Genomic DNA, 27,775 nt, shown 5'->3' with positions numbered 1-27,775 from the left:
TTTCATTTTTATTCAGTATATAAAGAGTATAAGGTGGCATCGTTCTGATTTCAGTTTGTATGTGGGGGGGGGGGTATGAAAAGTACATTGTTCAGTAATAACAATCATAACAATAAAAATCTATTAAACTTATACATTTACAATGTCCATGTATGTGATTTATGTTGTACAAGTAATTCAAACTTTATTAAAAAATGAATAAATAAACAAAATATTGTCGCATAATTAAGAAAAAACACACACAAAAAAAACAATAACAACAACAACAACATACGTATATTCTAATGTAAATTCAACCAGTTGTAGTATTTTACATACGTTCAATATCTTATAGCCTATTTGCAATTGCCAAAACAAAACAAAATACATGTAATAAGAAAATAAAAATGAAAGACCTAGTACAATTATATTTCTTGCTCATAAAATAATGATCTATATTATATTTGTATACAAATTAAGTGAAGTATAAGTACTTAGTTACTGTTCAGAAATGTGAGTCTATATAACGTTCCCCCCACCAAAAGAAAAAAAAAAGACAAATTAACTGATAAAATGCACTATATAACAGTAATAATTTCATTATTTTAGTGATCTATACAAACTGCTCTGATTTGTTCTCGTGTTATAAAGTCTTTAACATTTAAATATATACTAGATATTAACAGAGTTTTTTTCAGATCCCAAAGATGGCATTCGAACATTTAGTAATCTTAAGTTTCAATATTATTTTATGAACAGCATTTGCAAATTCTATCATCAACATGTTTATTTATGGATATTGTATTCGAAAGGCTTTCCTGATAATATCAATTCTTCTGCGACCCGTTTTAAAACCTTATACTTAAGATATTATCGTATACAAATTGAAAGCCGCATATGTAACATTAAAATATTTCAATAGTTTGAATATTTTTTAATTCATATTGTCCCCATGGGAGACAGAGGTGTTGTTCAAATGATTTCTCTCGTTAAATAAAGTCTTTATTATTATTATTATTATTATTCGATACCTAACGGTTTCTATTCCTAATTGATGAGTACTATTTTTAAACTAAGTAAGAGAGATCTTATTATACTATTTTAAACATTATTCAGATAAGGTTTGTATATGTAACCTTTTTAAAATTTTGAATACGTTCTTATTTTTCTCACTCGGCTCTTTATAGCATTCATTTAATCGTTCTCGCCATTTTGTTTAAAACAAAATTTTAACAATTTTCAAAAAGTTTATGCTGTGGTGTTGATTCTTGGCTACTTTTAATTTGTCTAAGACAACGACATAAAACATTGAATCTTGCTTTATTTTATTGTTTGTGTGTAGGGAAAAGCTCTCTTGACTTGTATTTTATATCAATGAAGTTGGCTTGGCATATAAAAGCCTAGTAGGTTCAAACCCTGTCAGGGGCAAGCGGTTACATTCATTGCTTGGTACTGGTTGATTCCAGAAACGGATTCAAGAGTGTTTCAATAGCTTCAAACACAATCGAACTAAAATAAATTTGTATAAACTAAAAGCCTATAACAGTACTATATTTACTATAATATTTTAATTTCACAAAAAATAAAATGAGAAAATAAACTTATGTAAGATTATTACATAGTTTTCTTCTTCGTATTATTACAAAGAGTAGCGTATTTACATAGAAATATAATTTACCTCGATATGTTCAACTCAACTCAATTTTATTAAGCATTCAGTATATACATATACATTAATTCAATTAGATACATCATAGATAATGGTAAAACATGATCACAGACTTCATACAAACTAGTTCATATGTGACATACTTTTATGCATTTGTTCAGACAATACATATATTTTCATTTATTAGCAACAATTTAAAGAAGAAAGACACAATATATACACTTGGAAATAAGTTAACCAGACCACAGAAGTCATCCCGCCTAAATAAGTCGTCATCTCATGACAGTGCTTTCAATCACAACCAATTTTAAATTTACGAGTGAGCTTAAATTATTTCCAGGTGTAGGCCTATACAAAAAAGTATTGAAATAATTAATATAACATTCTGCTCTTAATTCCAATGCTTCTTCAAATATTTTAGCAACGATATTTTTTTCTTAATTTACCATAAAATTGCTGATACAAAGAATGTTCTAGTCAAAGAGCCTCGATTGATTAAGGCTGTCCCGACGAACTTGCCAAAGGTTTACGGGAACCCTTGAATTAAAAGATAATAAATATACAATTAAAAATGAAAGTTGATCTTAATCTTTTTGAGCATCAATAAATCAATGAGAATGTTGATGCAGTGATTTTTATTTTAAAATATTGCTGATTTCATGTACAAACAACCAAGACAAATTGGATAATAAATTCTTGAAATTAAAAAGAATGTTACATGTATGGAAATTCGGAAAAAATACAATATATTATAAAAATTAGCTGACATAAGTTCTATTACAATTATTCGCGTCATTAACATATCAATATCAGATTAGATAGATATATAAAAATAAAACCATACTTATACCTTTGGTTGTGGAATTTTATTTTCCTTACACCATTCTGCGAAAGACTCTTCAATTGTATCGAATAATTCTTGATCTGTTTCACTACAGTAAACTCGAATATATTGTTCGGCAAACGTGTCCGGTAAGACAAACGAAACCTATGACAATTCCAAAAATAGGAATACAATTTTGTGATCATCGTGATATAAACATACTTATTCATATAGTATGCACAATACTCGTGCCTGAAACTGACAAACAATCTCAGCTTTAAAATTTAACACGAAATTAAAAAAAAATATGATTACCTATAGAAGAAATAACATAGAAAGCATATAAAAATGACATGGTGTGTGTATATATTGTACTGTTTACCTGGTCTTTATCAATTCGTATGGGAATATCTTCTTGACCTTTTTTGAAAAACCAGACATTTGTAACTGGATCTTTGTCCTTACTTCCGTAATCCAGGTTAACAACCTTTGAATCAAAGTTTTATCGGAATTATAACAGTGAACAAACTAGGGCACTTTGAATCATAGTGTTAGCGGAATTATTACTGCAATCACAATAGGGATCTTTGAATCATAGTTAGCGGAATTATTACTGCAATCACAATAGGGATCTTTGAATCATAGAGTTAGTGGTATTATCACTGCAATCATAATAGGGATCTTTGACCCATAGCGTTAGCGGAACTATTAATGAAATCCCAATAGGGATCTTTGAATCAAAGAGTTAGCGGAATTATAACAGTAGTTAAAATAGAAACCCTTGAATCATAATGTTAGCGGATTTATTACAGCAATCAAAATAGGGACCTTTGAATCATAGTGTAAGCGGAATTATTACAGTAATTAAAATAGGGATCTTTGAACAGTTCTTTATTAACATGTAGAAAGTACTAGCGAAATTATTGAAACAATGTAATATTTTACTTTTTAAAATGTAGTTTGCAAGTGCAAAGTATTTACGTTTTACATAAGCTATGTATACAAAATGTTTGAAAAATAATGCATGTATTTATTTTTGTATATTATATTGATATTCATGATTCGGGAATGTTTTATGTTTATGCTACATGTTGAAAGGACTTAAAGTTTTTACATACGTCTATTTCAAGGACTTCCGACAAATCTCTCTCATCAATTCTTTTCTGATTAATCCTGTTAAACAAATTTTCTTGGACAGATACCTTCTCAAATCTATCTTTCTGCTGCAAAAACATGGCATTATTGACGTCACAAAACGATGAATAATAAATGCTAACAAAAGATACATATAACAAGTAACATATATTTTGTTATATATGTTTCTGCTCAAGACTTTATTCTTTTCATGTACACATATCGTCTTATTCCTACTTCAAGACAGTCACATACTTTTAGTGAGAAAAATGCAGTAAAGTATAAAAATATATTTATCAATCAAGGTAAATCAATAAAAAAAACAATCGATAAATACGAGGGTTATTTTGGAAAGTTTGTATAATTCTTTTATCAAATGTTCAATAATCATGTGGACTACAAACAAATCGCACACTCATAACCTTCAATATTTTTATATGTTATCCATTAAATACAATCCTCGTAGAATATACCAGGTGTAATATTTTTAATGTGAGCAAGTAATAAATGCTCCTCTGTTAAAGTTTAAGTTTACTTTGTAACGCGAGGAATGAAGGGGAGAAACATGCACCAAACTTGATTCGATCAAGAAAAATGTATATATAAGAGAAACAAACGTCCTAAAGCAATGTATTTTACGTATAAAGTATGAAGTAATAAGATCAAGCAGCTTCCGGATCACAAACAGATATGCATTATGGGTATTCTTGTCTATCGGTCATAGATCTATTTGTATAGTTTGTAAAAGATATACGGGAAACAAGAAAAATGAAAAGAAAAAAGCAAAGAAAAAAAAAACAAAAAACAAACAACACGAAACATTTTTTATAAAGTATTTTACAAAAGTCAGATTATTTTACCTCCGTGACTTTGACTTGTGTCTGGCATATGCATTTGTAGAAATCTCTGCGCACTATTCTTTCTATGGTAGCTTTTGACTTTTCTAAACTCTTTTTGGAGGAACGCTGTATCTTTTGAATGACGTCATCAGTGAAATGTGTATAAGCCTTCATATCGTAGATTGTGTCAGACATTTTCACCCTGACCCTTTAAATACATGTATTTTAATTAAGACGTTAATACTTATTAGTCTGATTTTTGCATAACAATCACATTTTTACAAAATAGGTAAAGTTAGAACATGTATTTGATTGATATGTACATGTCTTTGGTTTTAGTCACCATATATGGTACTTATCATAAATTAAACATAATTATACATCTTTTATCACATTAGTCGAAGGTAATTGCGTACAAACTTCAATCTTTCAAAGGCTGATAAAAAAAATTCAGAAAGTTCATTGGGTGTTGCGACAAAATTATCAAATAGGTTAATACAGGTTTAAAGTAACGAAGATGACGTATCGTTTGGTAATAGTAAACAAAAGCAATAAAAGCAAATTTTGTATTTGAAAAACAATACTGCCACTGATATTATCACGTCAATAATATTCAATCTCAATCATGTTACAATAAGATATACTTTACCCGTTTTCTCCGACATATGAAATGTGGTCATTTGCATCATGCAAGGCATTGCATACCCTTAAATATAAAATAAAAGGTTAACTCCGTCTTTGTTAATTTTACAGATCAAATCTTATACCTGGTGTGTTGATTCATTTAGCATTCATTAAAACATTGAAAAAAGTTCATGGAAATCAAGTGTACCAAAATAAAATAAAATAAATCAATGGTAAAGTGAATAATCTATTAAAAACCATTTCTTACTCGAGCAATAATATAAGGCTCTTATATAAACATTATACTTATACATACATTAATCCAATAATATTATGCGTTTTGTGCTGATACGCCCTCCTGTATAGAGTAAGTCTTGCATAAAACATATCATATATGTCCTGAGCTGCCTGAAATGTTGTATTTCGGTAAGTGAACTGAATTTCTAACACCAACATCTACGCAGTCGATAAGGCAATTATTTGTAAACAATACTTGATAAATATGCAAAAACATATAAAATTTATAAACATTACATCAACTGGACAAATCAATAATCATATAATATATTTGACTCTTATTGAGCATCATAAACTAAGAGTACGTGATAAGGTCTGATATTATTCTTGTTATTTTAAACTCAGATCTTGTGTAAAATAAACTCAGTATAAGTTCTTACGTAAAATAAACGGTTTACTATAAAATGTAATGAGGTCGGAATGCAAGAAGTATTGTTAAACAGAACTTAAATATCTTAGCAATTTTATTAGAAAGTAAAAGAACAATACAATTTTTAGAACTATCCGTTACATTTTATTTCATAATTGCAAAAACTATCCTTTTCATATTAGTTTAAACTATCTTAGAATGACAAGAAGTATCCTTTACATTTTATTTTAGAATGACAAATGAGATTCCGTGATTTCAGTTTGTAATTTTAAAATTACTAATGAAAACTCTTCTTATTTAGTTTTTCCCTGTAAATTTTACAGGAAGTCAACTGAAATCAGAACGGCCTTCGGTCGGAAAAGATAGGCACATCAGACTTAAAGCAATATATGCTCTCTCGAAGTCATAAAAAGAAACACTGATTAGATTTCTCAAAATATACTAGGTTTTCGAATTTATATAATGATGTGTCGTCGGTAACTCTACCTTTTCTCTGTAGCAGATTTGTTTTCTTCCTTCAGCTGTAAGTACTCGTGCATGTTGTATACACCTGTTGTGATCAAAACCATTTTCCATCCCCAGCATGTAGCTATCGCGGGCAATATAGTCCCATCTGTCAACGTCTACCCCGGTCACGTGATTAGCTACTACCTAGTAAACCAATTGGTATTAAAATGGAATAAAAAGGGCAATTTCGCTTACGAAATTAAACACACCGTATATGCCGCACCGACATTTAAAGTGTTGTTAAGATAAACACAATTAAGGTGTGTAAATAAATAATTTATTGCGCAGACTGTCAGTGTCTGTAGGCAAATGATAAAGAACATCCTGTTCACATACTAAACCTATGTATTTAATAATACCATTATTTGAAATAACTATTATTCATCATAGCTTCATGCAACACATTCATCATACAAGAGTTCAGTGACCGTCCAATAGAAAGTACCTCGTATAAAAAGCTCTTTAGCCTGTTTCTTCCTTCGTATGGCCAATTCTAAAAAAAGGAAACACATTATTTATCAAACGATATTCACTTTACACAGTAATACTTTCACTTAAGAAGAACATATCATAGTAGACGGCTTTTTAAATGAAAATATAGTCGGTCAATTATGGCAAAGTATGAAGATACATTAACTTTAGCGCTTACACAGGATAGATATAATTATATTAAAATAGATGTAAATCATGAAGACAGCTCGAATTTTATTTAAATCGATCTCGAGCTGTTTTTGACACTAAATAATATTGGTGTCTTATAGAGAAACATAGTACAAGTAGGGCAAGAACCAATGATATCTGGTCATATATTTGCTAATATATATTCACATTGAGATTTAACCCATTACTTCAAGAAAAATGGCTGTTTTCATTGAAAAGTCTCCCGTTACAAGTTCAAATTGTCTTAATACTATAAAAACTGCTTCAACACTAATCAAACTTGGCACAAATGTTGACTGGACCCTTGCCCTTGCAACAACATGCTCAGGCTTAAATTCTCTGTTACCATGGCAACGAGGGGACATCTCAAAATTGCCAAAAAATCACTATTTTGCGTTAATTTTTTCAATCATAATTGATTTCAAAGTGCTGCAACTTCTCAATGGATTGAGGTAGAGTCAAATGCTTTTCAGGGTTGGTTACACGTTACCTTAAGATCAATCTGGGGTCATTTATAGCCTCTCACAAGTCCAAAAATTTCTTGGCGATGAGGGGGACTCCGCCCCCTTCAAACCCCCCAAACAGAAGGGGGCACATCCCCCTTCTGGCAACCCCCTGATGTATCTTTTGGTTGGGGAGCCGCGCCGAAAAAGTGGTCACTTTTTTTTAACAACATTTCTCAAACAGAAACAAGTGTTGGGGGCCTAAATAAGGCATTTTTTCACCATTTGAGACAACAAAAAGGGGGGGTGAAAAAGGCGTTAAAAGGCGTGTATATGACGTAATGGGTTAAGTCACTTAATAACATAAAAATTTAAATACACAATATATTTTTGAATATGCACTGTTTTGTGCCAAAAACATGTGCACATAATATGAAATACAGAATCAGCAATAATAATAGTCCATTTAAACTTGTAAAACAAGTTATTTGCATAGCACGAAATGTTTCAAAGAGACGCGTATATCAATAAGCTCACTTTCATCCACCTTAAGTCTATCATATGTATCACTTAAGTACATGTAATAAAATACTGCTAAGCCTTCAAGAATAAACGTCGATTGGTTTCTAATTATAGTTTACCTAGAAACAAAATATTTATACAAACTTCTCCATTTATATCCCTTCGAACACCTATGAGTTCTTTAATGAATGCAATATCTCTGTCTTCAAAGCTAGGTATCATCCGTTTGAAGTCATCATACAGTTGACCATTGTTTTCACGTAATATAAGCTCAAACATCTTCACTGAGGCCATCTCGTGCTATTAAAGAGAATAAATATACTGTACAAAACTTTTATATGTTTTGATAACCCCGGTATATTTGATTAAGGTTTATATAAAATTTTGTAAAAATAAATATATTGACATGAAAACTTCAGCTGTATGAAGGTGAAGATCCGTTAATTTCGCAGTACTAAAGACGGGCTTCTTAGACATGAAACAGCAGGGTATATTTCCTGACACATCAGTTTTCATGGAGACTAAGATCGTTGCATATCATAAGTATCAGCCTTCGCTTGGACTGGCGTCTTATAGAATGCATTGATATCTTTCATCTTATCAGTAAATGGTGTAAATTAACAAAGTAAATCATTAAAAAAATATAACCTTCCATCCAGCATCCGAAAAAGTGTATACTGGTATGAATTTTTTTTCAAACACATGAGAGAAAGGTCCTTGCCCTGAAAAAATGCTCTGGACATCAATTTACATTGTACAAAATATAAATGAATGAATAAAGAAATAAACAAACGAACAAAAAGATAACGAAAACAAAATAAATTAGAATTATTAAATTGTTTCATTACAATTTTTGTTATGACTTTACTATCTCTAACTGTTGGTAAAATCTTAAAAAGGAGGTCACAGGCAAGTTAATTGAATATTTTTATCTGCCAATTCCTATCAAAACAACAAAGCCTGTACTCTTTAAATTTTTTATATTGTAAATTCGACCACCAACAAATGAGCTGTATGAACATGTATGACTTGAAGTGAACTTTATCATGTACTTTAATTAAATGTTGCTCTGTGTTTGTTTGAAAGCTATGTACAGACATTTCTAAAAAGAGCAATTTAAACAGGTTAAGCGTGAATTTTAACTGATTATCTTATTTATGCCAAATAATTGGTAAAGTGTTTATTGTTACCTAGGTCATGACACAGGGCAGCAACCTCTACACACAAAATATCTTTTGTTGTGATGTCTAACTCAGGTTGGCGTTCTTTAAGAACTCTTAGCAGCTTACCGGCCAGGTAACATACGCTGTGAATTTTTATATTAAACATGTTAATGAGCTCTTTGTGCAATTTTTAAGCACTTTCTATTTTATAAAAGGGAGATCCGGAAATTTCATGACAACAAAAACCAATTCGGCGTAAAATGTTGACAAATATATTAATATCTCAAATTGTCTAAATACCATAGTTAAAAGGTAATGAAATATTAGGAGGAAATATTTTGATAGATCAACTTAAAAAAGTTATATCTAAATGAAGTTGTATTTATGTAACCTTTTTTTGGAAAAGATTTATTATACATGTAGTTTTCAATATTACATAGATGCTGCTTGTATATAAATTAATACATTTCTATACAGTCAACACTATAGTTCGATCGTGCTATTCCGAAAACTGGTAAGATAAAACTGGGTTTTATTATGATATAGGCAACTTGAGATTACAGATAACTGATACAATGTATAGATGATATTTGATTAAGTGTTTGAGTATTATTTTTGCATGCAAGTACCCTACTGGGACAAATATTTTAGTGTGAAAAATAAGGTGTATAAAACACTTAAAATATTTGTGACCAGAACACTACTAATGTTAAGAACAACAAGTAATTTAATATGAAGATACATTTACTAATGATAAAAGTGAATCACTCAAAAATGATTTGATCTATTATATTCCAGGCATTCCGTGCATTGTCGTTACATGAAAAACATTCATCGAAATACGTTTACAGACAATGTCATGAAAGCGCAATTTTAAAGTGCTAACTGTATTTAACGAAATCAAATTTGTATAGCTGCGGGATCTATTAAGACTCGTAAAGCCCTTGAAAAACATTTTGAAATTGATAGATATTACGAAACAAATCATCTGTTTTATTTGAAAATGATGAAAACATAAATGATTTTTGTAGCAGTGCTTATGATTGAGCCGATGTAGATTTTTATTGCACTTAAAACTTTTAATAAACTTGTATGGTCGAAATAGGTAAAATAATGGCATGTTTGTTGTAATATATAACGAATATATTTCAATAACAAGTGTTTCACAGCCCCATATGTTTAATGGTTCTATCGAAAAACACTTTTAAGTCAAGTTTTCTAATCATACATACATACATACATACATACATACATACATACATTCTCAGATACCAAGTAATGAAGCTAAGCAATACAGACTTTAATTTAGGCTTGGAATATTCATGATATTCATATACGCATTTGATATGCATAAATCCTTAATCATGATTCTATGAGATATCATATAGTGAAAAATTAGTCAAAGTCGAACCTAGGAAAAAGTAATTCTGATCACGGATTAATAATTTGTAAATGAAAATATATTAAATACATACCCTATTGAATGTTCAAATCTATTGTGACTTGCTCCCGGATAAACTAAATATACAGTCTCTAATTGCTTAATGTACCTCAATCTTTGGAACTGTGGCGTGTCGATAATCTTCACACATAGAGGATGCAATTCTATTTGGCCATACAACGGGTCATTGAAAATCTAATCAAAAAGTAAGATATTAACCTTAAAGAAAGAGACTTTGAATCTTACTCTAAATAATGCCAATATCTAAATCGAATGAATTTATTTAAAAACAAATATTCAAAATCAAGAAAACCAATTAAGTACGCAAAAAGTTAAAAGTTTTTATTTATATTTGTTTACCTATTCAACAAGTAAATACTATGCCATTGTCCATATATCTTATAAAGAAATGAGTGGACACCCTAGAAAAAACTTTTAATTAGAAATTGTCCTGAAACAATCTAATACTAATATCTGCCCATAAACTAAAAAAATATATATAAAAAAAACAGAAGAAAAATAATCTCATTGGAAATGTATGTTTTGTGATCGAATCAATGATATAAAGGTGTATTTAAGGACAAATAAGTTTGAGGCGACATTAAACATGTGCAATAAAATAACTTTTAAAGGCATGTGCATCTATCGGGATTATACATGTATATTATTTAAATAAGAGCACTCCGAGATAGCTCGAATGGGTTCTACATCAGTTATAATAAACATACGAGAGGTTATCCAAACATTCGCGCACTTTCTTTATTCCGTAAAATATATTTGAGATATTGATTTAAAATTCTTACACTGCTTAGAAGAATTAATAATAAATAAACACAGAAAAATTCATGTGAGTAGTTTCTTGTATTAAAACAATATTTGATTTTACATAAAGACATTGAGACATATCTATGACAGCGGCGCACTCCAAAATGTTATTGCCGTCAACGTCATATAACGCACATATTGTGCTTCAACATTACGCGCTCAATGACTGTTACTGCTTTGGAAAGTAATGTCCGTTTTCCCGTCCATCACTTAATTTTTAATGCAACTGAAACACTGAAAAAATTATTTTCTCTATTCGCCTGGGATTTTTTTTCAAATGTTTTTGTAGTTGTCATTTCCAAATTAAAACAAAACTTTCTGATCGCGCGATTTTCTAATTTCTACGTGTCCGTCATTTTCACGTTGTAAACAATATCTGCGTCTGGCGTTTCTAGCAATATCAATAAAATTAACGGAAATGACGTCCACAGTTTTGAACAAAAATACTTTAATGACGTCATGGAAGAAACATGCGATGTGTAACGGGTTTTTAACGTTAATTATAAGTTTTTTAGCAAAGAATAAACGATGACTAACAGCGCTTTTCATACCGTGTGCAAGGTGCTGTGTATGTTCTTATATAAAAGCAATATATAATTATAATTAATTGACACAGTTAACTGTCTTTTCAAAATGTGTTGATAATATTCTACAAGGTATGCTGATAGAATGTCATTACAATACACGTTGACGTTTAAGAGATATCTAAAAAGTCCACGAATTTTTGAATAACCCCTCGTATTGTTATCTCATTCGTGAGTACCTTTGCGCTAAACTTTTCCCTTTTATAAGCGAAAGTGCGGTGACCCTCTTCGTGTTTCAAAACACCGTCTGAAATATCAAGGTTAAATACTATTTCAGTTTGATAAAATACTAGTAAATTAACATTACTTTGCTCAAAATATTTAGTAAAATAATCATTTTACTGTAGAAGTTATCAGCAATTTTATACGGGCATATAGTAGTCAAACCATTTAGTCGATGCTACTTCTCATTACTTATAGAGAGTAGTTATCTTTAAGAAGATGTTTTAAGACTGTGGCGCCTCGAAATGATGATTATTTCTTTCCAAAGAATAAGACAGAAGTGGTAAAGATATAAAAAAAGTAGTCATACCTAATGTTTTTATTGTTTCCTCATATACTTTACTTGGAACATAAACTTGCAATGTCACAAGATCATCTATCATTTCTTCAATTGCCATTGTCATATCTAGCAATCTTCTCTGAATGATTGGTCCACTGAAGTAATCTAGAAGGTATATCAGTGACGTAACTGAAGAACATGTAAACTTGAATATAATAGAACCAGATCCAGCCGTTTCAAATTCAGGATCGCCCATTTCACGAACATCACCTCTAATTTTTTCTATGGAAATCCTGAATGTTCTCATTGATGAAGATTCTGGTGAAGAAGTTGTTCCTGATGATATGTCTTGTTGGACTGCAGCAAGTTCTCCCGATTGCTTGTATTCACCTTGCCATCCTATACCTATTGATAATGCTTCAATAAAAATGTAAACGTAAGAATAGCGAGTATATGTTGTTGCAGTCAATACCTAGATATAGTATCCAGTTAACATATTTTCTTACTCGTAAATTCCACGAATTCTTTCAGTGATTACAGCATTTTACATAAAAAATAAATTACTTTTTCCAGGTAAAAGAGAAAACATAGATTGCATCTGTAACAGAACGCTACACATTCACAAAATGTGGAAAAAAACCCCAAATAAACTAATACTTATATTCCATCTAAAACAGATTGCAACAGAGATTATTCTTAAATATTTATCGGTAACAATCAATTTAACATTATTGGAACAAGGTATATTATGATCGCATGTCTTTTCAATGTGTGCCAATATCTCAAATTATTTCAAAGAAACTAACTATGCACTTCAACATATTTACTATTCATATATTAATAAGGAAATAGATATCAATTCTGAGTACATTGTTGTAGAATAATGCACGGTTTGAGTTCAAATGCGTAGTAATATAATCACAAAGACCGATAGGCCTGAGTGATTAATTACAAAGCATTTGAACGAAAAACGTGCATTATTATACAATCATGCACGAAGAATTAATATCTATTTCCATTGTAACTCGTCAAGAAAAAATAAAATTATTATTATAAAGTTGGACTTTATGTTTGGTGGTTTAATTTTGTTTTCGCATCCGAGTTTCCCAATTGTGACGTCACGTTAACAACACTTTAAACGTCTGTACAGCGTTAACGACTGAATTAAAGATATTGGTGTTAGGATTCATTTTCTTAGTTAGACCATTTTCTTTCATTCTAGATATTTTTCACAACAAAATTCGACAAAAAATTGTTTTTATTTATCAGATTTTTTAAACAAAATGGCGCCCTCAATGTGAAAATACACAGGGAGATAATTAGAACGGCGAGTGCATTATTGTAGAATAATGCACGCTTCGGGCCTTCTTTGTTTATATAGAAAAAATTCTAATAGTGTTAGAATGTACAATTACGTTTCAAATTAATAATCATTTAGAAAGGAAATATAAGTAAGAGTATTAAACGTATTACATATCTCTATATTTGTTGATCGGTCATTTTCTTCAAACTTCATATGATAATCCAACAACCTTGTCTTTACTTCGCCTACGTCTGAAGTGTAAATGAAATAGACACTAACTTTAAATTATGACTCCTTCAACATGATTCATATAAATATACTTTATAAACATTGTTTTCGGAAATCAAAATAAATTATTATCAAATATGCTTTGCTTAGATAAATATGGGCACAGGACAACAAAAATGCTTAAGTATATAGTATATTTTACTAAAAAAATAAAGCCATTACCTTTCCCGTTGTTTTCGATTGAAATTCCAATGTTATATTTTTCATCTTCAATCGACCATTGCTTTAATTCTTTCTCTCCTTCTTCAACATCTTTTTGCTGAATATTTTGATTATTTTCAATTATTTTGTCTAATTCCGATTTTAGCTTTTTATTGTTTAATTCTTCCTCACATAGTCTTAAGATACCCTTCATCCTTTCTATATAATTTTTATACGTGCTCTCTGGAATATCTTTAGTTCCTCCAAAATGCACAACCTTGTTTCTTAGATGCTTCAAGCAAAGTATATCCTGGCGAATCTTTCTCGGCAATTTACAGAACTCTAATAGCAGGAGACAAAACGTGCTCAAATCCCACTCATCGACCTTTGCTTTCTCCATCTCTCCAGGGTAGAATATATGTTCCTTTGATTTTATATGCTCATAGCCTAGTAATTCTTTTTTATATTCTTTTAAGAAATCATCTACAGTCCACGGTTTATCAAGTTTTCCCGGTGTTATATCACTAATCCTTTTCAGGAACAATTCTTTGGTCAACATAACTCCACAGTGACGAATAACTATAACCATGTGACCGTATCTCACCGATGTCATCTTTCAGCATATATGTAGTTGAACCAGATATTATCGGGTAAATGCCTTAAAACAAATTTTTTAATTCATAAACATTGAAAAGTGACTATAATGAGTTCAATATATTGTTACAAGTAAAAATACTGCTACCTTATTTTGTTTTCTAATATTTACTTTATGTAATGTAAATAGAATAGTTTTACATGGTATTTATTGGTATTTAACACATTTCTGGAGTAAGGGTATGTTTGAGACTATGTCATGCAACATTAAAGTGTGTGGATGACAGATGACATTTTCAACGATGCGATATGAATTGTTTAATCACGATTCATAAGTCATAAAAGATACATAACTCCACAACAACAACAAAAACATCCAAACAAAAACAAGTCATCATTCAATCTTTTATGTTTAAACAAATATCTTAATTGTTTTGCAATGAAAGTTATTTTATATTTCCCATAACATACGTTTTGGATGATTAAAAGTTTGGCTAGAAAATGATCCAGAAAAGTTATTTTGGCCTTTTGACACACTAAAAAGTACTTTAAAACAGCAGAACGCTTATTAGAATGTGTATAATAACTGACATCTGGGAAGTGTCAATTTCGACACTTAAGACACGATTAATGAAATATCTAAAAGCTACATCTTTCCGAGAAATTTCCGACATTTTATTCTTAAGTACATGGAATGCTCATCCTTCATTAAAATCATTCATGAAAAATATATAAATCATCTGAAGTATGCAAAAAGTCAGCTTCATGTGTAGCTAAAATAACTCAATAAGATTGTTTATTGTTATATTTATGTAATTTTTACACATAGTAAATAATGGCAAACCAAGAATATCGCTGAAGGCGAGCGATGCTCTTCGAACATGCACATTTGTCCACTTTAGTCAATACTGGCTGTAAGAGCAAAAATGTAAAAATTTTAAATATAAGTTATAGTGCCCACCAAGATATTGCCTAGTATTATTAGCAAGTGACGTTCTACACAGGATACGCATTATTTAACATTTTAAATATAATGGTAAAACAAATAAGCAGACACTGTACGTAATAGTTACTGCGCGAGGAAAAGGTCTACCGGGTGGAGATTTGATGACCGAGAAAGCGTAGTGATCGAGGTTTTCAAAAGACTACCCAGTTCTTTTAAATACTATGAATAACTTTATTATCTACATGCTCTTTTGTTTTTATATCCAAAGATCAGATTTATTTATATTACTCACAAGAAACTTAATATTTATTTACTTTATCATGTTTAAGCCATTCAAAGATACCAACCGCTACGCTGTTGTAATTTATAAGTGCACAAATCATGTGTTATTTGAATGTTTTCGTGTTTTGCGTGGGGTGTCATTATGTTATAAGGTCAGGTAAGTGTACTTGTTGAGTTGTGTCACAGAATTGTGTGGTGTAGTACGGAAAGAAAAGCGCAGAACTAACTTTAACATTTTTATTCTACATAACAGTACAACGCTCTGACTCTGCTCAAATCTGAACTCCCTAACTGACGAACTGGACAACGAAGATCTTACAAAATACGTATACTCGAAAACATATTATCAATTATTCTGACATATGAATTTTGTATACCTTTATATTTATGAATTGCGAAATTAGATTAAAACCTTAAAGTATATCTATATGTCGACTTGTCATTTATAATTATATGAATCATAAAAATAAGCATTTACAAAAAACATCTATCTCAATTGTATTAGATTAAATGAAAACAGATTCTGTTTAAAGCTATTGACATAAGGAGGGCTCATTATTGGATCTAATCTTATTAATTTACCCTCGCCTAATTTCCGTGTCCAAAAGTTCCATATCATATGCAATGTGTACTCCATCTGTTTTTGTTTTCATTTTCCTATTCCAAAAAACATATCTGTTCTTACTTTGTTCTATGTAGTATATTCAGAAAGAGACCACTTTTAAATGATTTCCCCCATGTGGTACATCATTTTTATTTATCAGTGTTTTGGCTACAATTCCGACCATTTTAGGACTGTTTAGTTCATACTTGCCCTAAAATTCGCTCTGTTTGTCCGCCCTGCACTCTTTGTGCCGCTTTGAGTTTCGATGCTCTTGGTAATTTCGTGTCTGTGTTTCCTATTATTCTCGTACTTAAAAAAATTGGGTGTTTGATGTAAAGAGTTTATAATGCACTGCCGAGTACAATACTGATTCTCTTTGACTCATTTGCAATATTTCCTCAAATTAGAGAAAGGTTTTTATGCGATATGTGCATGAATATATTCTTAAAAGATTGTAAAAAAAAAACGTTTGATTGTTATAGCTTTGATTCAAGTTCTGAACATGTTTTTATTTTCTTCCGAAGAAGACATCTATGAAGAACTTCATAATAGAGAAAATGAGAATCCCCATAGAAAACCCAAGACATCAAAATTGAAAATATTGCACGCTCGGTTTCATTGAGCCTGTTCATGGACGATAATGTCAAGTGAAACTACCATCCACGCCCCCTTGCACCAGCAGAATTTAACATTTAAACATGAAATTGCGAAATTTAAATTTATAAACATTCGCAGATGTGTTCATATGGCGGTCATCATGGAACCTTCAATGTCACACTAGTGTCATTCCATGAAAAGCGGCGTTGGTTCTCAAATGAAAAGAAAGCGTGTGTCCTAAACGAGAAAACAATGGGCGGAACTGAACAAAAAGGAATATTGAAAGGGGTTCAGAGGTGTTAAGCCTGCATATCACAGACAAGACGTCAAAAGACAAAATTAAAAAGCAGGCAATATATCCTAAGGTTGATTCAACATTATTCAAGTAGGAAAATTGGAACCACCCAACTGGAAAATGCCAAATAGTTAAAACTAAAAAAAAAACACAATAAAACGCAACAATAATGTCGTGCTGAACGATCTTTTAGGATAGGAAATATAACATCTCTGATTGAATGTACGGGACGAACTTTTACACCCCTCATATGGCACAAACAACGCTGATGTGGCGATATAATAGACAAAATTAAGATCCAAAAAATGAAAGTCTAACTACGGTAACTCTGAACGCAGTCTGCATAAAGACAAAGAAGACTATCCCATACAATAGAGAAGAAAATATATCGGGTATGTTTTAATGCTCCCTATGATCAGGGTTTGATTTACGCATATCTCTCAGGATTTACCCACAAGGTAAATTTGATTTTATGCTTTCAATCTGATAAACTAGGGGAACACAAGGAAATGAAGTATTTCAATTTTTCTGTATTGTAAGGTTTAAATCCTGATTTATGCTACCTACGCACATTGTTTACATAAAAAAGTCAAAAGGTGCAATTGTGAATTAGTTTTGGAAATTAAACTATAATACCAAATCAATGTAGTTAAATTCTACATTATGACCCAATCACAGAGCCGACTATTAGTATTTAGATGCAAACTGTCTACAGTATAAAGTCTAAAGACCTTGATCAAATACGGTATAAAGTCAAAAGACCTTGATCAAATTAAAATTAATGTTTTTTGTTGTTTTTTTTTTAAATTCATTTTATTCTTGCATTGTAATTGACTAAGATAATGATATTGATATATATTGAAAAAGAGGAAGGACAAAAACTTATGCTCGGCAAATAGTTCTTTATTATTCACTGGTGCAACAAAACTTATTAAATATCACAGTCATTGAACTAATTTGTTATCTATTGTTATTATTTCTGCTGCATTAGATGCCGGAACAAAATTACTCTTCTATAAATTGAAAATAACAGTTCATCGTCATAAATATGTATTTGATCACTAAAAATACGTTTGATTTTTCTCTTTATTGCACAATGCAAACAATAATTGATATATCATCTCGGGGATCACTTAGTTAAATCAGTTTTGTATAAATGATAAAGTTTTTGTAGCCAGTCCAGTTAATTTGAGGTTGGTCATGAATGGTACCAGGTTAACATGTATGTTGCCCCCATTAAGCATCAAATGCATTTACGTTTTGATTTGCTTCGTGACCCTTGCGAATCTGTGCAAAACATGAGCAAGGCACAGCTCTACTTTTATGGTATGCGCATCTCACTAGATGTCCATTTATCAGATAGTCCCTTAGTATCTAAATTACGGTGTCTAAAAGACAGGTTATTCCCCATATTCTGTAGCATGAGTTCATGTAACAGGGTCTTATTTTTAGGATCAGGTCTAAGAGACAATTCTCTTGCTTTACTGTTGGATTTTATAATTTTGCAAAGGGAGAAAAATCCGCCGGTCTTGTCTGATACTTTGCAAGGGAGATTACTCTATTGGTTTTAACTGATTTTATCTTATGTTTACATTGGTCAGTATTCTAAGATTTCCAATGATTGGTTCACGGATCGTTGGTTTTAAGCTATTTTTATGTCATGTGATTTCTTGGCGGGAAAAGTCATTGTGTCTTTGTTGTTGTAAAGAAGAGTTGGTAGAAAAATTAGTGTTTGTGGTCCAGTTCTTTATTATATAAGTTGGAATGTATTTACCCTGACTGCTGCTAAATGCTTTATTGTAAATATGTAGAATTGCATTATTGTGATTCTGTTCTATTTTGGTTCAGTCCATTGATTGTGAAATTTGTAAATAAGTATGAGTTTCAGAATGACATGTATCTATCAAATCACCTTTCATCTTTTATTCACTAATAATATTCAACCTTGCAGTTAACAGTCAATGGTGTGATAGTCAGAGAAAGTATTAGGTTATAGATTGATGTACTACACTCATCCATCAGATGGTAAGTTACATGTGTGATGTATTGTGTATTGTTTAAAAGGTAAAATATTTTAATTGTGTGTATAATTCCATGACCTATGATAATATATTAAAGGACTGTTGCTGAGTTTAAAGAGCTTAATTGGCCACTAGACATGAATTTGATTATGTTCTAGGTTAGAACATAAAATATAATATTTATTCATGTAATGCATTGTTTCTTCTTTATTTTACTTTATATTTACATATTGTTATATACTTATTTCAGAGTGTTATTTGTACCTATCAAATCTACTTGTTGTAACAACCTTAATTTAAGATTAGATCAGTATATAAACAGGAAAGAACTTTACAGCTGTTGTTGAAATGATTTAATCCCGAACTTACTTGACCCTGACGGGGCTCGGATAGATATATTTATATTGCGCCGAACCACCCCAATTTCAGTCAATCTATGTAACACTCTCGCTATCCAGCTCCATCGTGGAACCAGTGAACCAGAAGAAATTTCTGTTACATGGAGGCACAAACATTTTTGTTTTGTGTCTGAACAATCAATCAGGTAGCTTTTGCCTTGTAAGGAGGGAACTGAGATAGGGAGGACATATGCCATCAGTGAAGTTAGCGAAAATGGGTGTTATGTTAAAACATATTGAAGTGTTTGAAGAGACATCAACAAGTGTGACTGTTGAAATGCCACCACACTTACAAGAGGTATATCAAACCTCTTGTGGTGACCTTAATGAAGATCAAACAATTCTGTTGGCACAATAAATTATTGAGTTCCGAGATTGAGGTCTTGACTTTGACTTTGGTGACTTTACTGATAGCGAACGTGACACAGATACAGGGATGCAAAGCCTGTAAGGCAGCATATGACAGTATATTTCGCAGTGGGTGAAGAGGTCCTACTTCAGGATATCTAGATGGCTTCATTTAAACAAGACTCTATATCCGATTGGCTGTCTGTCCCAGTTTTTATTGGTAAACGTGGCGTCTCTTTGCGTCATTGCATAGTCTATTGGAAATTGAATGAGGTTACAGTCAAGGATGTGTATCCTTTGCGTTTAATCGATAATTGCATTGTCACAGTTGCTGGCAGTGTTTGGTTTTCAAAATTAGATGCCAATTACGCATACTTCCAGTTGAAAATCGGAAAAGGGTATGGTTTGTGTGATGCCCCTGACACATTTGCCATACCTATAGATTAAGTTCCTCAGAGGCTTGACGTCCTAGCAATTCTTGATGATATCATCGTGCTTGGATGCAATTTTGAGGACCATCTATCAAACTTGCGGAAGGCTCTTTTGACATGACAGAACATGACATAGCAGGGATGAAGGTTTTGGCTGTTCCCAATAGTGCCAAGAGGCAAAACAGATTTATGGGGTCGGGTAACTATCATAAATGGTCTGTAAAGGACTTCTTAAGGATAGTTGTCCCATTGTATGCCGTAAACGGCAAAGTAATTTTTCTGCGGCGAAGAACAAGCAGAAACATTCACAAGTGCTTGTTGACGCCACCTCCAGTGCTAGTATTGTTCAATACAACATGACGAATTAATCTTGGATACGGTCGTTTCTAATGATTTGATTGAAGCAGAGATGGTTGATAAATTTCAGGGAGTAAAAAGGACAACTGTATAGATGACTGGAAGAGCTGAGCTGTATCAGTTTAACATAGTGTTGAGACATCGTTCGGGACGTGAGCATTCTAATGCTGACGTCATATCAAAAGTACAACTGCAAAGCGGGATATGTCTAGGCTGGATTGCTGGATGCAGCGGGATCAGTTACCTTGTGGTGGAATTAAAGATTGAAAGAAGGCACGTGATAATCGGGACAAGTTCTTCATAAATGTAGATGAGATGGCGACATAGGTAATCAAACCAGTCAGTTGATCCTACTGCTAATCACTTTAGGTTTAGGTGACCAAGAAGGTACCAGGGTTTCTGTTGTCTATGGGATTGATTTTATGAGAACAAATCGGATGCGGATGACCAGCCGGTCTTTGTCAATGAGGTCGTTGAGCATGGTCATCAGTCTCTCCAAGGGTCAAACTTCAGTAGAGGGGAATAGAATGGTGGAAAAGGTTGCGTAAGAGACCAAATATCTGATATAAAGGTCATTCCTGGTCATGGAGATGTTCAGTTAAGTTATAGCACTTTGTTAACACCGTATCCTACCTGCAGAATTTTGATGTTTTGGAAACCAGCACCAGTAATCTCAGTAGGGCAGCATTAAGTTTTTTGAGGCTCTTAGGGTGCCATTACTCAAATATCTCACTCCAAAGGGAAAATGCTTTGACAGTTTTGTTGCGTTGGTGCTGTCTAATGCAATTGTTTTCTATGCTGGAAACACACCAGGATGACAACTCCTAAGCTGTCTTTAAGTGTTTGACAGCCATTGAGTATCTGGGTTTTAGTCTTGGCTTGGAAGGGTACAATTCAGGCAAGAAGGTAATGCTATTCAGTTCTCTGGCATCATGGTCTAGTACCAGTACCGCTATGAGCCGGCAAGCTCTGGGTTAGTTTAAACATATTTATTCCCGAATGTATATATAATGTACATACAAATATATAACAAACAAAACACAATGGAAAAGGATGAGAATGAAAGACAAGTCTTATAGAATTCTTCTCCTTTGGCGAACTATATGGTTTGTCTTAAATAAGTTTATAATTAGTATATACTAGACAAGGGAATAAGTATTAATTATACACACATCAAAATATATATTTATATATAAACTTTTATAGAATAGATTAACTACAAGTAGATGTCTAAAATGTAAGAATATATATAAAAGAAGAAAACAAAATAGTAGAAAAGAGAAGAAAAAGGGTGAGAGAGGATTTAGTCTCAATTAGAATGGATCTAAGTAAATCTTTTCGTTTTTTCTATATAATTTTGTACATTTGTAAATATAATAACGTTGTCCTGGTATGTAAGAGATGGGTCACCATAGAGAAGTTTATGAAGGTTTATGCTGAAGTCTTGCAAGTTAAGAAGGAGTGTTCTGCGGACGGCATCGTATGCACAGCAGTCGAAAAAGAAATGTTGGGTAGTTTCAATTTGCCCACAATTACACAAAGGGGTAAGAGAAATGTTTTTCAAAAACAGGTGGTGATTTAATGCGCTGCAGTTCGTTCGAAGCCGAGTGTGAAGGACCTGCAGTTTACGACTACCTGTATAAAAGTATGTTGGTGTATATTTTCTGTCCTTGTTTAAGAAAGTTTTAAATGAAGATATTGTAGGGCTGTTTCGTATTATAACAGGCAAGTTGTTCCAATCACGAATAACTGATGGCAAGAAAGAATTGTGGTACAGAGTAGTCCTTGATGTAATTCCTCTGATATCTTCAGAGTTTCGTAAGCTGTATCGGGATTGATCTGGATTTGGTATTAATGATGAGAGATAATCTGGAGTTTTGTTCGACTGCATATTGTGAAACATAATTAGTTTATGTTTATATCTTCTTTCGGATAACGATTCCCAATTAATTTCTTTCTGCAAAGTTTCTAGTGAGATAAGCTTGGTTGCACCAGCTGCAATGCGTGCACATTCATTTTGAATCTTATCAAGCTGTTCGAGTTCATATTGGGTACAATTACACCAAATTACATCACCGTATTCCAAAATAGGTCTAATGAATGCTATATAGATAATTTCCAAAGATTTACGATCCAGAGAGAATTTCAGTTTACGCATTATATTAACCCTTTTCCAAGCTTTATCAGTTATGTATTCAATATGTTTGTGCCATGTGCAGTCAGAAGAAAGAAAGATGCCTAAATGTTTGTGTTCAGAAACTTCTGGAATTTGTTGGTTAAACATATGCAATGCAGGGTGATGCTGACGATTTCGCTTTCTGGTTACAAGTAGGGATTCCGATTTTGAAGGATTGAAGGTGACTAGCCACCTTTCTGCCCATAAAGAGATTTTTTGGATGTCAGACTGAAGAAGAGTGGCTGCTGTGTTAGGATGTTCAACTATAACATAAAGACTGGTATCATCAGCAAAAAGGTTTATGAAAGATTCAATTTCATTAACAATATCATTTATAAAGATCAAAAATAATAGGGGACCAAGTATAGAGCCTTGAGGGACTCCTGCTTTGACAAAAGCCCATGATGAGTAGGCGCCAGGTAGTATGACCCTTTGTTTTCTATCAGTAAGGTAACTATTGAACCAAGATAACAAAGATCCACATATACCTGCGTGCTTTAGTTTCGAAAGTAGGCCTTTATGCCAAACCTTGTCAAACGCTTTACTGATATCAAAGGAAACCACACGAACTTCGAGGCCATTGTCAAGTGATCTACAAAGGGTATCATAAATGAAAGCAAGCTGATTAACTGTAGAATCACCCGGGATAAAACCAGACTGAGCAGTAGACAGAAAATTATTTACTTTGAGAAAGTTAAAGATGTGTTTAAATACAAGACGTTCAAAAACGTTTTCTGTCGTGTTCAAAAGTGATATAGGTCTATAGTTATTTGGGAGAGAGAAAGCTCTGGGTTGCAATTGGTTTAGAGGGGCATATGTGATTTGTAAACTTCCTGGGGCCACAAGCCCCTTTTAGATAATAGGACGGGCTGGTGTGTAGTACCGAAATGCATATGTTACGGACATTAACGGAATGTTACGAGTCAACCGGGACTAGGGTAGAAAGTTTGACAGTTGGGCGCCATATTATTGTAGAAAATAACTATGAAGTTTTAGACAATTCCTAGTTTGGCTACGGTTCAGACGTTGACGGTAAGCCGTTTGTTTTTATTATCAATCCCTTATTAATCAATTGCAACAGTTTTATGATATTAAGCATATTTACATTTTCCGTTAATTAACATAACAAAATGCCTATTAAGTTATGTGTTAAAGCTATATCGTTTATACTTTCCAAATACTTTTTACTATAAATACTTAACACAAATAACTATTATAACTTCTACGAATTTTATATAAATTTCCAAAGTAACGTTAATTAGATAATTGGGATCCACATAAGTCGTCACCTGTCGTTTTTTGTTTCTACGTCGGTTGCTTGAAACTAAAAAATCTAAGACATCACTGGTTAGAGAGTGTATTTGGTAAAGATTTGTTTGACCTGTAGTGACAAAATTATTCTAATGGTGTTATGTCTTTTGTTCAAAAGTTAAACAATTTTGAGTAAATGGAACAAGTAGGTAAAAACATTTCTTCCAAGACTTTCCAAGGATGTACGATAAAAATATATTTGTTTGTTTGGTTTTACGGTAAACCAACACAATGAAGGTCATATGGCACCGAAACATAAAATAAGAGTTTGGCTAACCTAGTGATAAAGATATGCAACTAACGTTAGACTATAAAATTGTTATTGAACAAGCATAAAATAAACCCTGGTATGCTAGACATACTAATCATAATCATATGCTATGTATCCACACATAAAGAGACATGTAAAGTCACGCACCGAGCCCCCAAATCAAACTCTTTTCACTTAAGGTAATTTTATTAATTTCCTTACTGAAAAAGTTGCAATTGCTTTAGTCAATCAGAAGCTGAAGCAGGTAGCTATTGGGAAAATTCATTTGATGTGAAACAGCAGTTTCTATGCGTAAACGGAGTAAGGTGGCCTTAATATACAGTTCAAGTTGATTACAGTATGGAAAACGGAGGAGTGCAAATCTTACAAATCTTTGACGGTTTTCATGACAAGTCCAACTAAATCAATGCCGGTTTAGGTCGAGGAGATGTTGCCAAAGAATTTACCATGTACCTTTTCCATCCAGATCCAGATTATAGTGAAAACAAAAAAAACCCAGAATTTCCCGTAAAATATGGCGAGATGTCTATAAATATTGAATTTGGGATCCCTTTAAACCGAGAAGTAAGTTGCCTATGTTATACACAGAAAATGGGTCTTATAGAATGCGACGAATTGAGTTTGAAAATCAATCAAATATAAGATAGATATTAAAGAAATGAGATATTTAGATATTGATTAAAAGGAAGGAAGTGATTCTATTTACTTAAACTGTTCATACATACAAAGTTTAACATAAAGTGTTTCATATCAATCGACGAAATGAGAAAGGTTAAAATAAATTAAAAACGCAAATGTATAATGAAAATAGATAATAATTTCATCATTTTACTTAAAGGTGATCATCATATTTTCGTACTAATTTTTATATTTGATCGTGTAGAACAATATTCAGTTAGTTTATTTTTCCTAATTTAAGCATAAATTAAATTATCGGTATTTGCCTTAGTATTACCCTTACAATGTCCGGTATCACAAAGATGTAATAGTTGCAAACCGTTAAGCATGTGCGATTTCAAACCGGAAGTGACGTACCTATATCCCTTAGTTAATTATTGTTAGTTCATGATAACGATATTTAGCTGTGATTATCGTAATATTATTTCAATTTACGTACATATAAGTGTGTATGAACTTAAAAAAATCGTTGATGGCGATCCATTTGTAGTTCACCAATATATGTTTGAACATCAGCCATCGACAAAATGCCTTTTTACCTCCAAAAACGAAGATGATCTCGACGATCCTAGCCCTTGTATAGTGTTCAACTTATTAAGTTAGTTAATTTAACGAAAAATAAACACTACTTACATGTTTATAGCCAACATAAAAATTCACTCCACCCCGACATGAATATATATCTTAAAACAATAACTTTGATTTATCCAACTAGAAATGTCAATTTTCTCTTTTTATACATAATTAAGTACATGTATGTAAGTTCTCGTACTCCCGGTTTTCATCATTTTAGGCTTGAAATTGTATCAGACTAACTGGACATTGGTAGCATTAATGAATAATCATTAGAATATATCTGAAGAATTACGATTTTGATTGGATGATAACCTTAAATTGCACTGACCGCATGACAGTCGTTATGCAATAAAATTGGGCGGGATGTGGTCAGTGCAGTTATATTATTTTCTAATTTCCAATGAAAAAAGGAGTTATCATCCAGATATTAACTTGATTGGATTGAACATAAATTACTTGCAGCTCTGAATGCCCCCTAAATGTTTGCTGACAGCACTTGAACATGTGCAAAACCTAACCATCGCAGGTCATAAATTACGTAACATATCACGCGGCAGGAGGTCAGATCCATTTGTTAACAACGTTTTTACTTCATAATCTTCGTTTCGAAACTAAAACAATAAATATTTTGATGTATCAGCGATAAATATTTACTAAATGTAACTGATTTTTGTCATAAGGGTAATTAAACGAATTGATCTTTGTTAACAAATGGATCTGCATCATATATATCATAATTATTTGATTGATTATTGTCAATCAGAAGCAGGGGAATCCTGCGTTTCATCGATGTCTTGAAGTTTGATAATAACTAATGTTGATTTAGTGACCGTAACTTTAAATCTTTTACTCCCAAAGTTGATAAAGACAGAAAAAACAACAACTTGACAAGTCAGTAGGTTTAGGGATAAGATAATCTTGATGAAAATTGACGGTATAAATACATGTTTGTCTGAGCAGTGGTTTATTCACAATATTTTTTGTTTCAAAGCAATATGACAAGCAATCGCTCGTTACAGTAATACAAAATATCTAAAAGGATATTTAAACCTTGGTTTGATTTTTCTTTTATTTTGCTTTTTACCTTGAGTAAAATAACGATATGCGGAAGAAAATATTCTATGTTAAGCATATTTGCATTTAAAACTATTTAAAATTAAAATAATGCCTGCATAAACAGAAAATTAGAGAAAGACGCAATAATTTATTCCATATAACACCAATTAAGTATGACAAAAGGTAAGTAATTTAGTAAAGTATAATAGTTAAGCTATGAAATTACTTTGAAACAAATATGAAATAAAAAATTATATTATAACTCTTCCTAATGGAATTAAATAAAAGAAAGTAGCAAACAAGTACCAGTAAAGATGTTACCATTCGAGTTTATTTATAACCCATTCAAGTTAATTTATAACCCGAAGTCCTATATTATTACTCTTACACCTTGCACGCCTTTGATGTTTTGTTATGTCTAATTCGTTTCAACATGAATGATCTTTTTTATCTAAAATGATAAAGGCTATCTATAATGTTTAATGGGTCAATAAGGAGCGTATGTCGAAGATTGTTTAAAGGCTTAAGAGCTATATTGAGCGTAATGTAGACAATGATAATCTTCTCAACATTATCGACATAGTTTGCTATCTACAAAAGTAATCGGTTTTAATATATTCAAAACTTTAAAATTGTATTTTGTTGTTATATTTTCTGGTCCTTCGAGATCTTTGATGCCAACACTATAAAGTGTTGAGAATTGAGTACCGCTCAAGCCGG

The 27,775-nt window shown here is 31.9% G+C and overlaps 1 protein-coding gene across 2 annotated transcripts; it reads right to left on the bottom strand.

The window, feature by feature from the left end:
- On the bottom strand, positions 1-27,481 carry LOC132728074 (deoxynucleoside triphosphate triphosphohydrolase SAMHD1-like). Of its 2 annotated transcripts, XM_060713684.1 has the most exons (18): positions 27,362-27,481; positions 14,136-14,772; positions 13,856-13,936; positions 12,413-12,799; positions 12,060-12,127; positions 10,506-10,666; positions 9,058-9,173; positions 8,516-8,589; positions 8,012-8,167; positions 6,688-6,735; positions 6,222-6,386; positions 5,385-5,476; positions 5,094-5,150; positions 4,466-4,652; positions 3,590-3,694; positions 2,854-2,958; positions 2,499-2,636; positions 1-2,185 (listed from the first exon to the last, which is right to left on the bottom strand). In XM_060713684.1, the coding sequence occupies exons 2-18, from the start codon at positions 14,725-14,727 to the stop codon at positions 2,144-2,146; spliced, it is 2,574 nt and encodes an 857-aa protein (XP_060569667.1). In that variant the 5' UTR covers positions 14,728-14,772; positions 27,362-27,481; the 3' UTR covers positions 1-2,143. The 2 variants fall into 2 exon arrangements, with proteins under 2 accessions (XP_060569667.1, XP_060569668.1); XM_060713685.1 differs by lacking the exon at positions 3,590-3,694.
- Between the last annotated feature and the right edge of the window lie 294 nt (positions 27,482-27,775).

The sequence above is a fragment of the Ruditapes philippinarum genome, unplaced genomic scaffold (assembly GCF_026571515.1).
Source record: "Ruditapes philippinarum isolate M1 unplaced genomic scaffold, ASM2657151v2 ctg2687_1_1_1_1, whole genome shotgun sequence".
Lineage (NCBI taxonomy): Eukaryota > Metazoa > Mollusca > Bivalvia > Venerida > Veneridae > Ruditapes > Ruditapes philippinarum.
The sequence above is the reverse complement of the archived record's forward strand: the minus strand, read 5'-3'. Positions and strand labels throughout refer to the sequence as shown.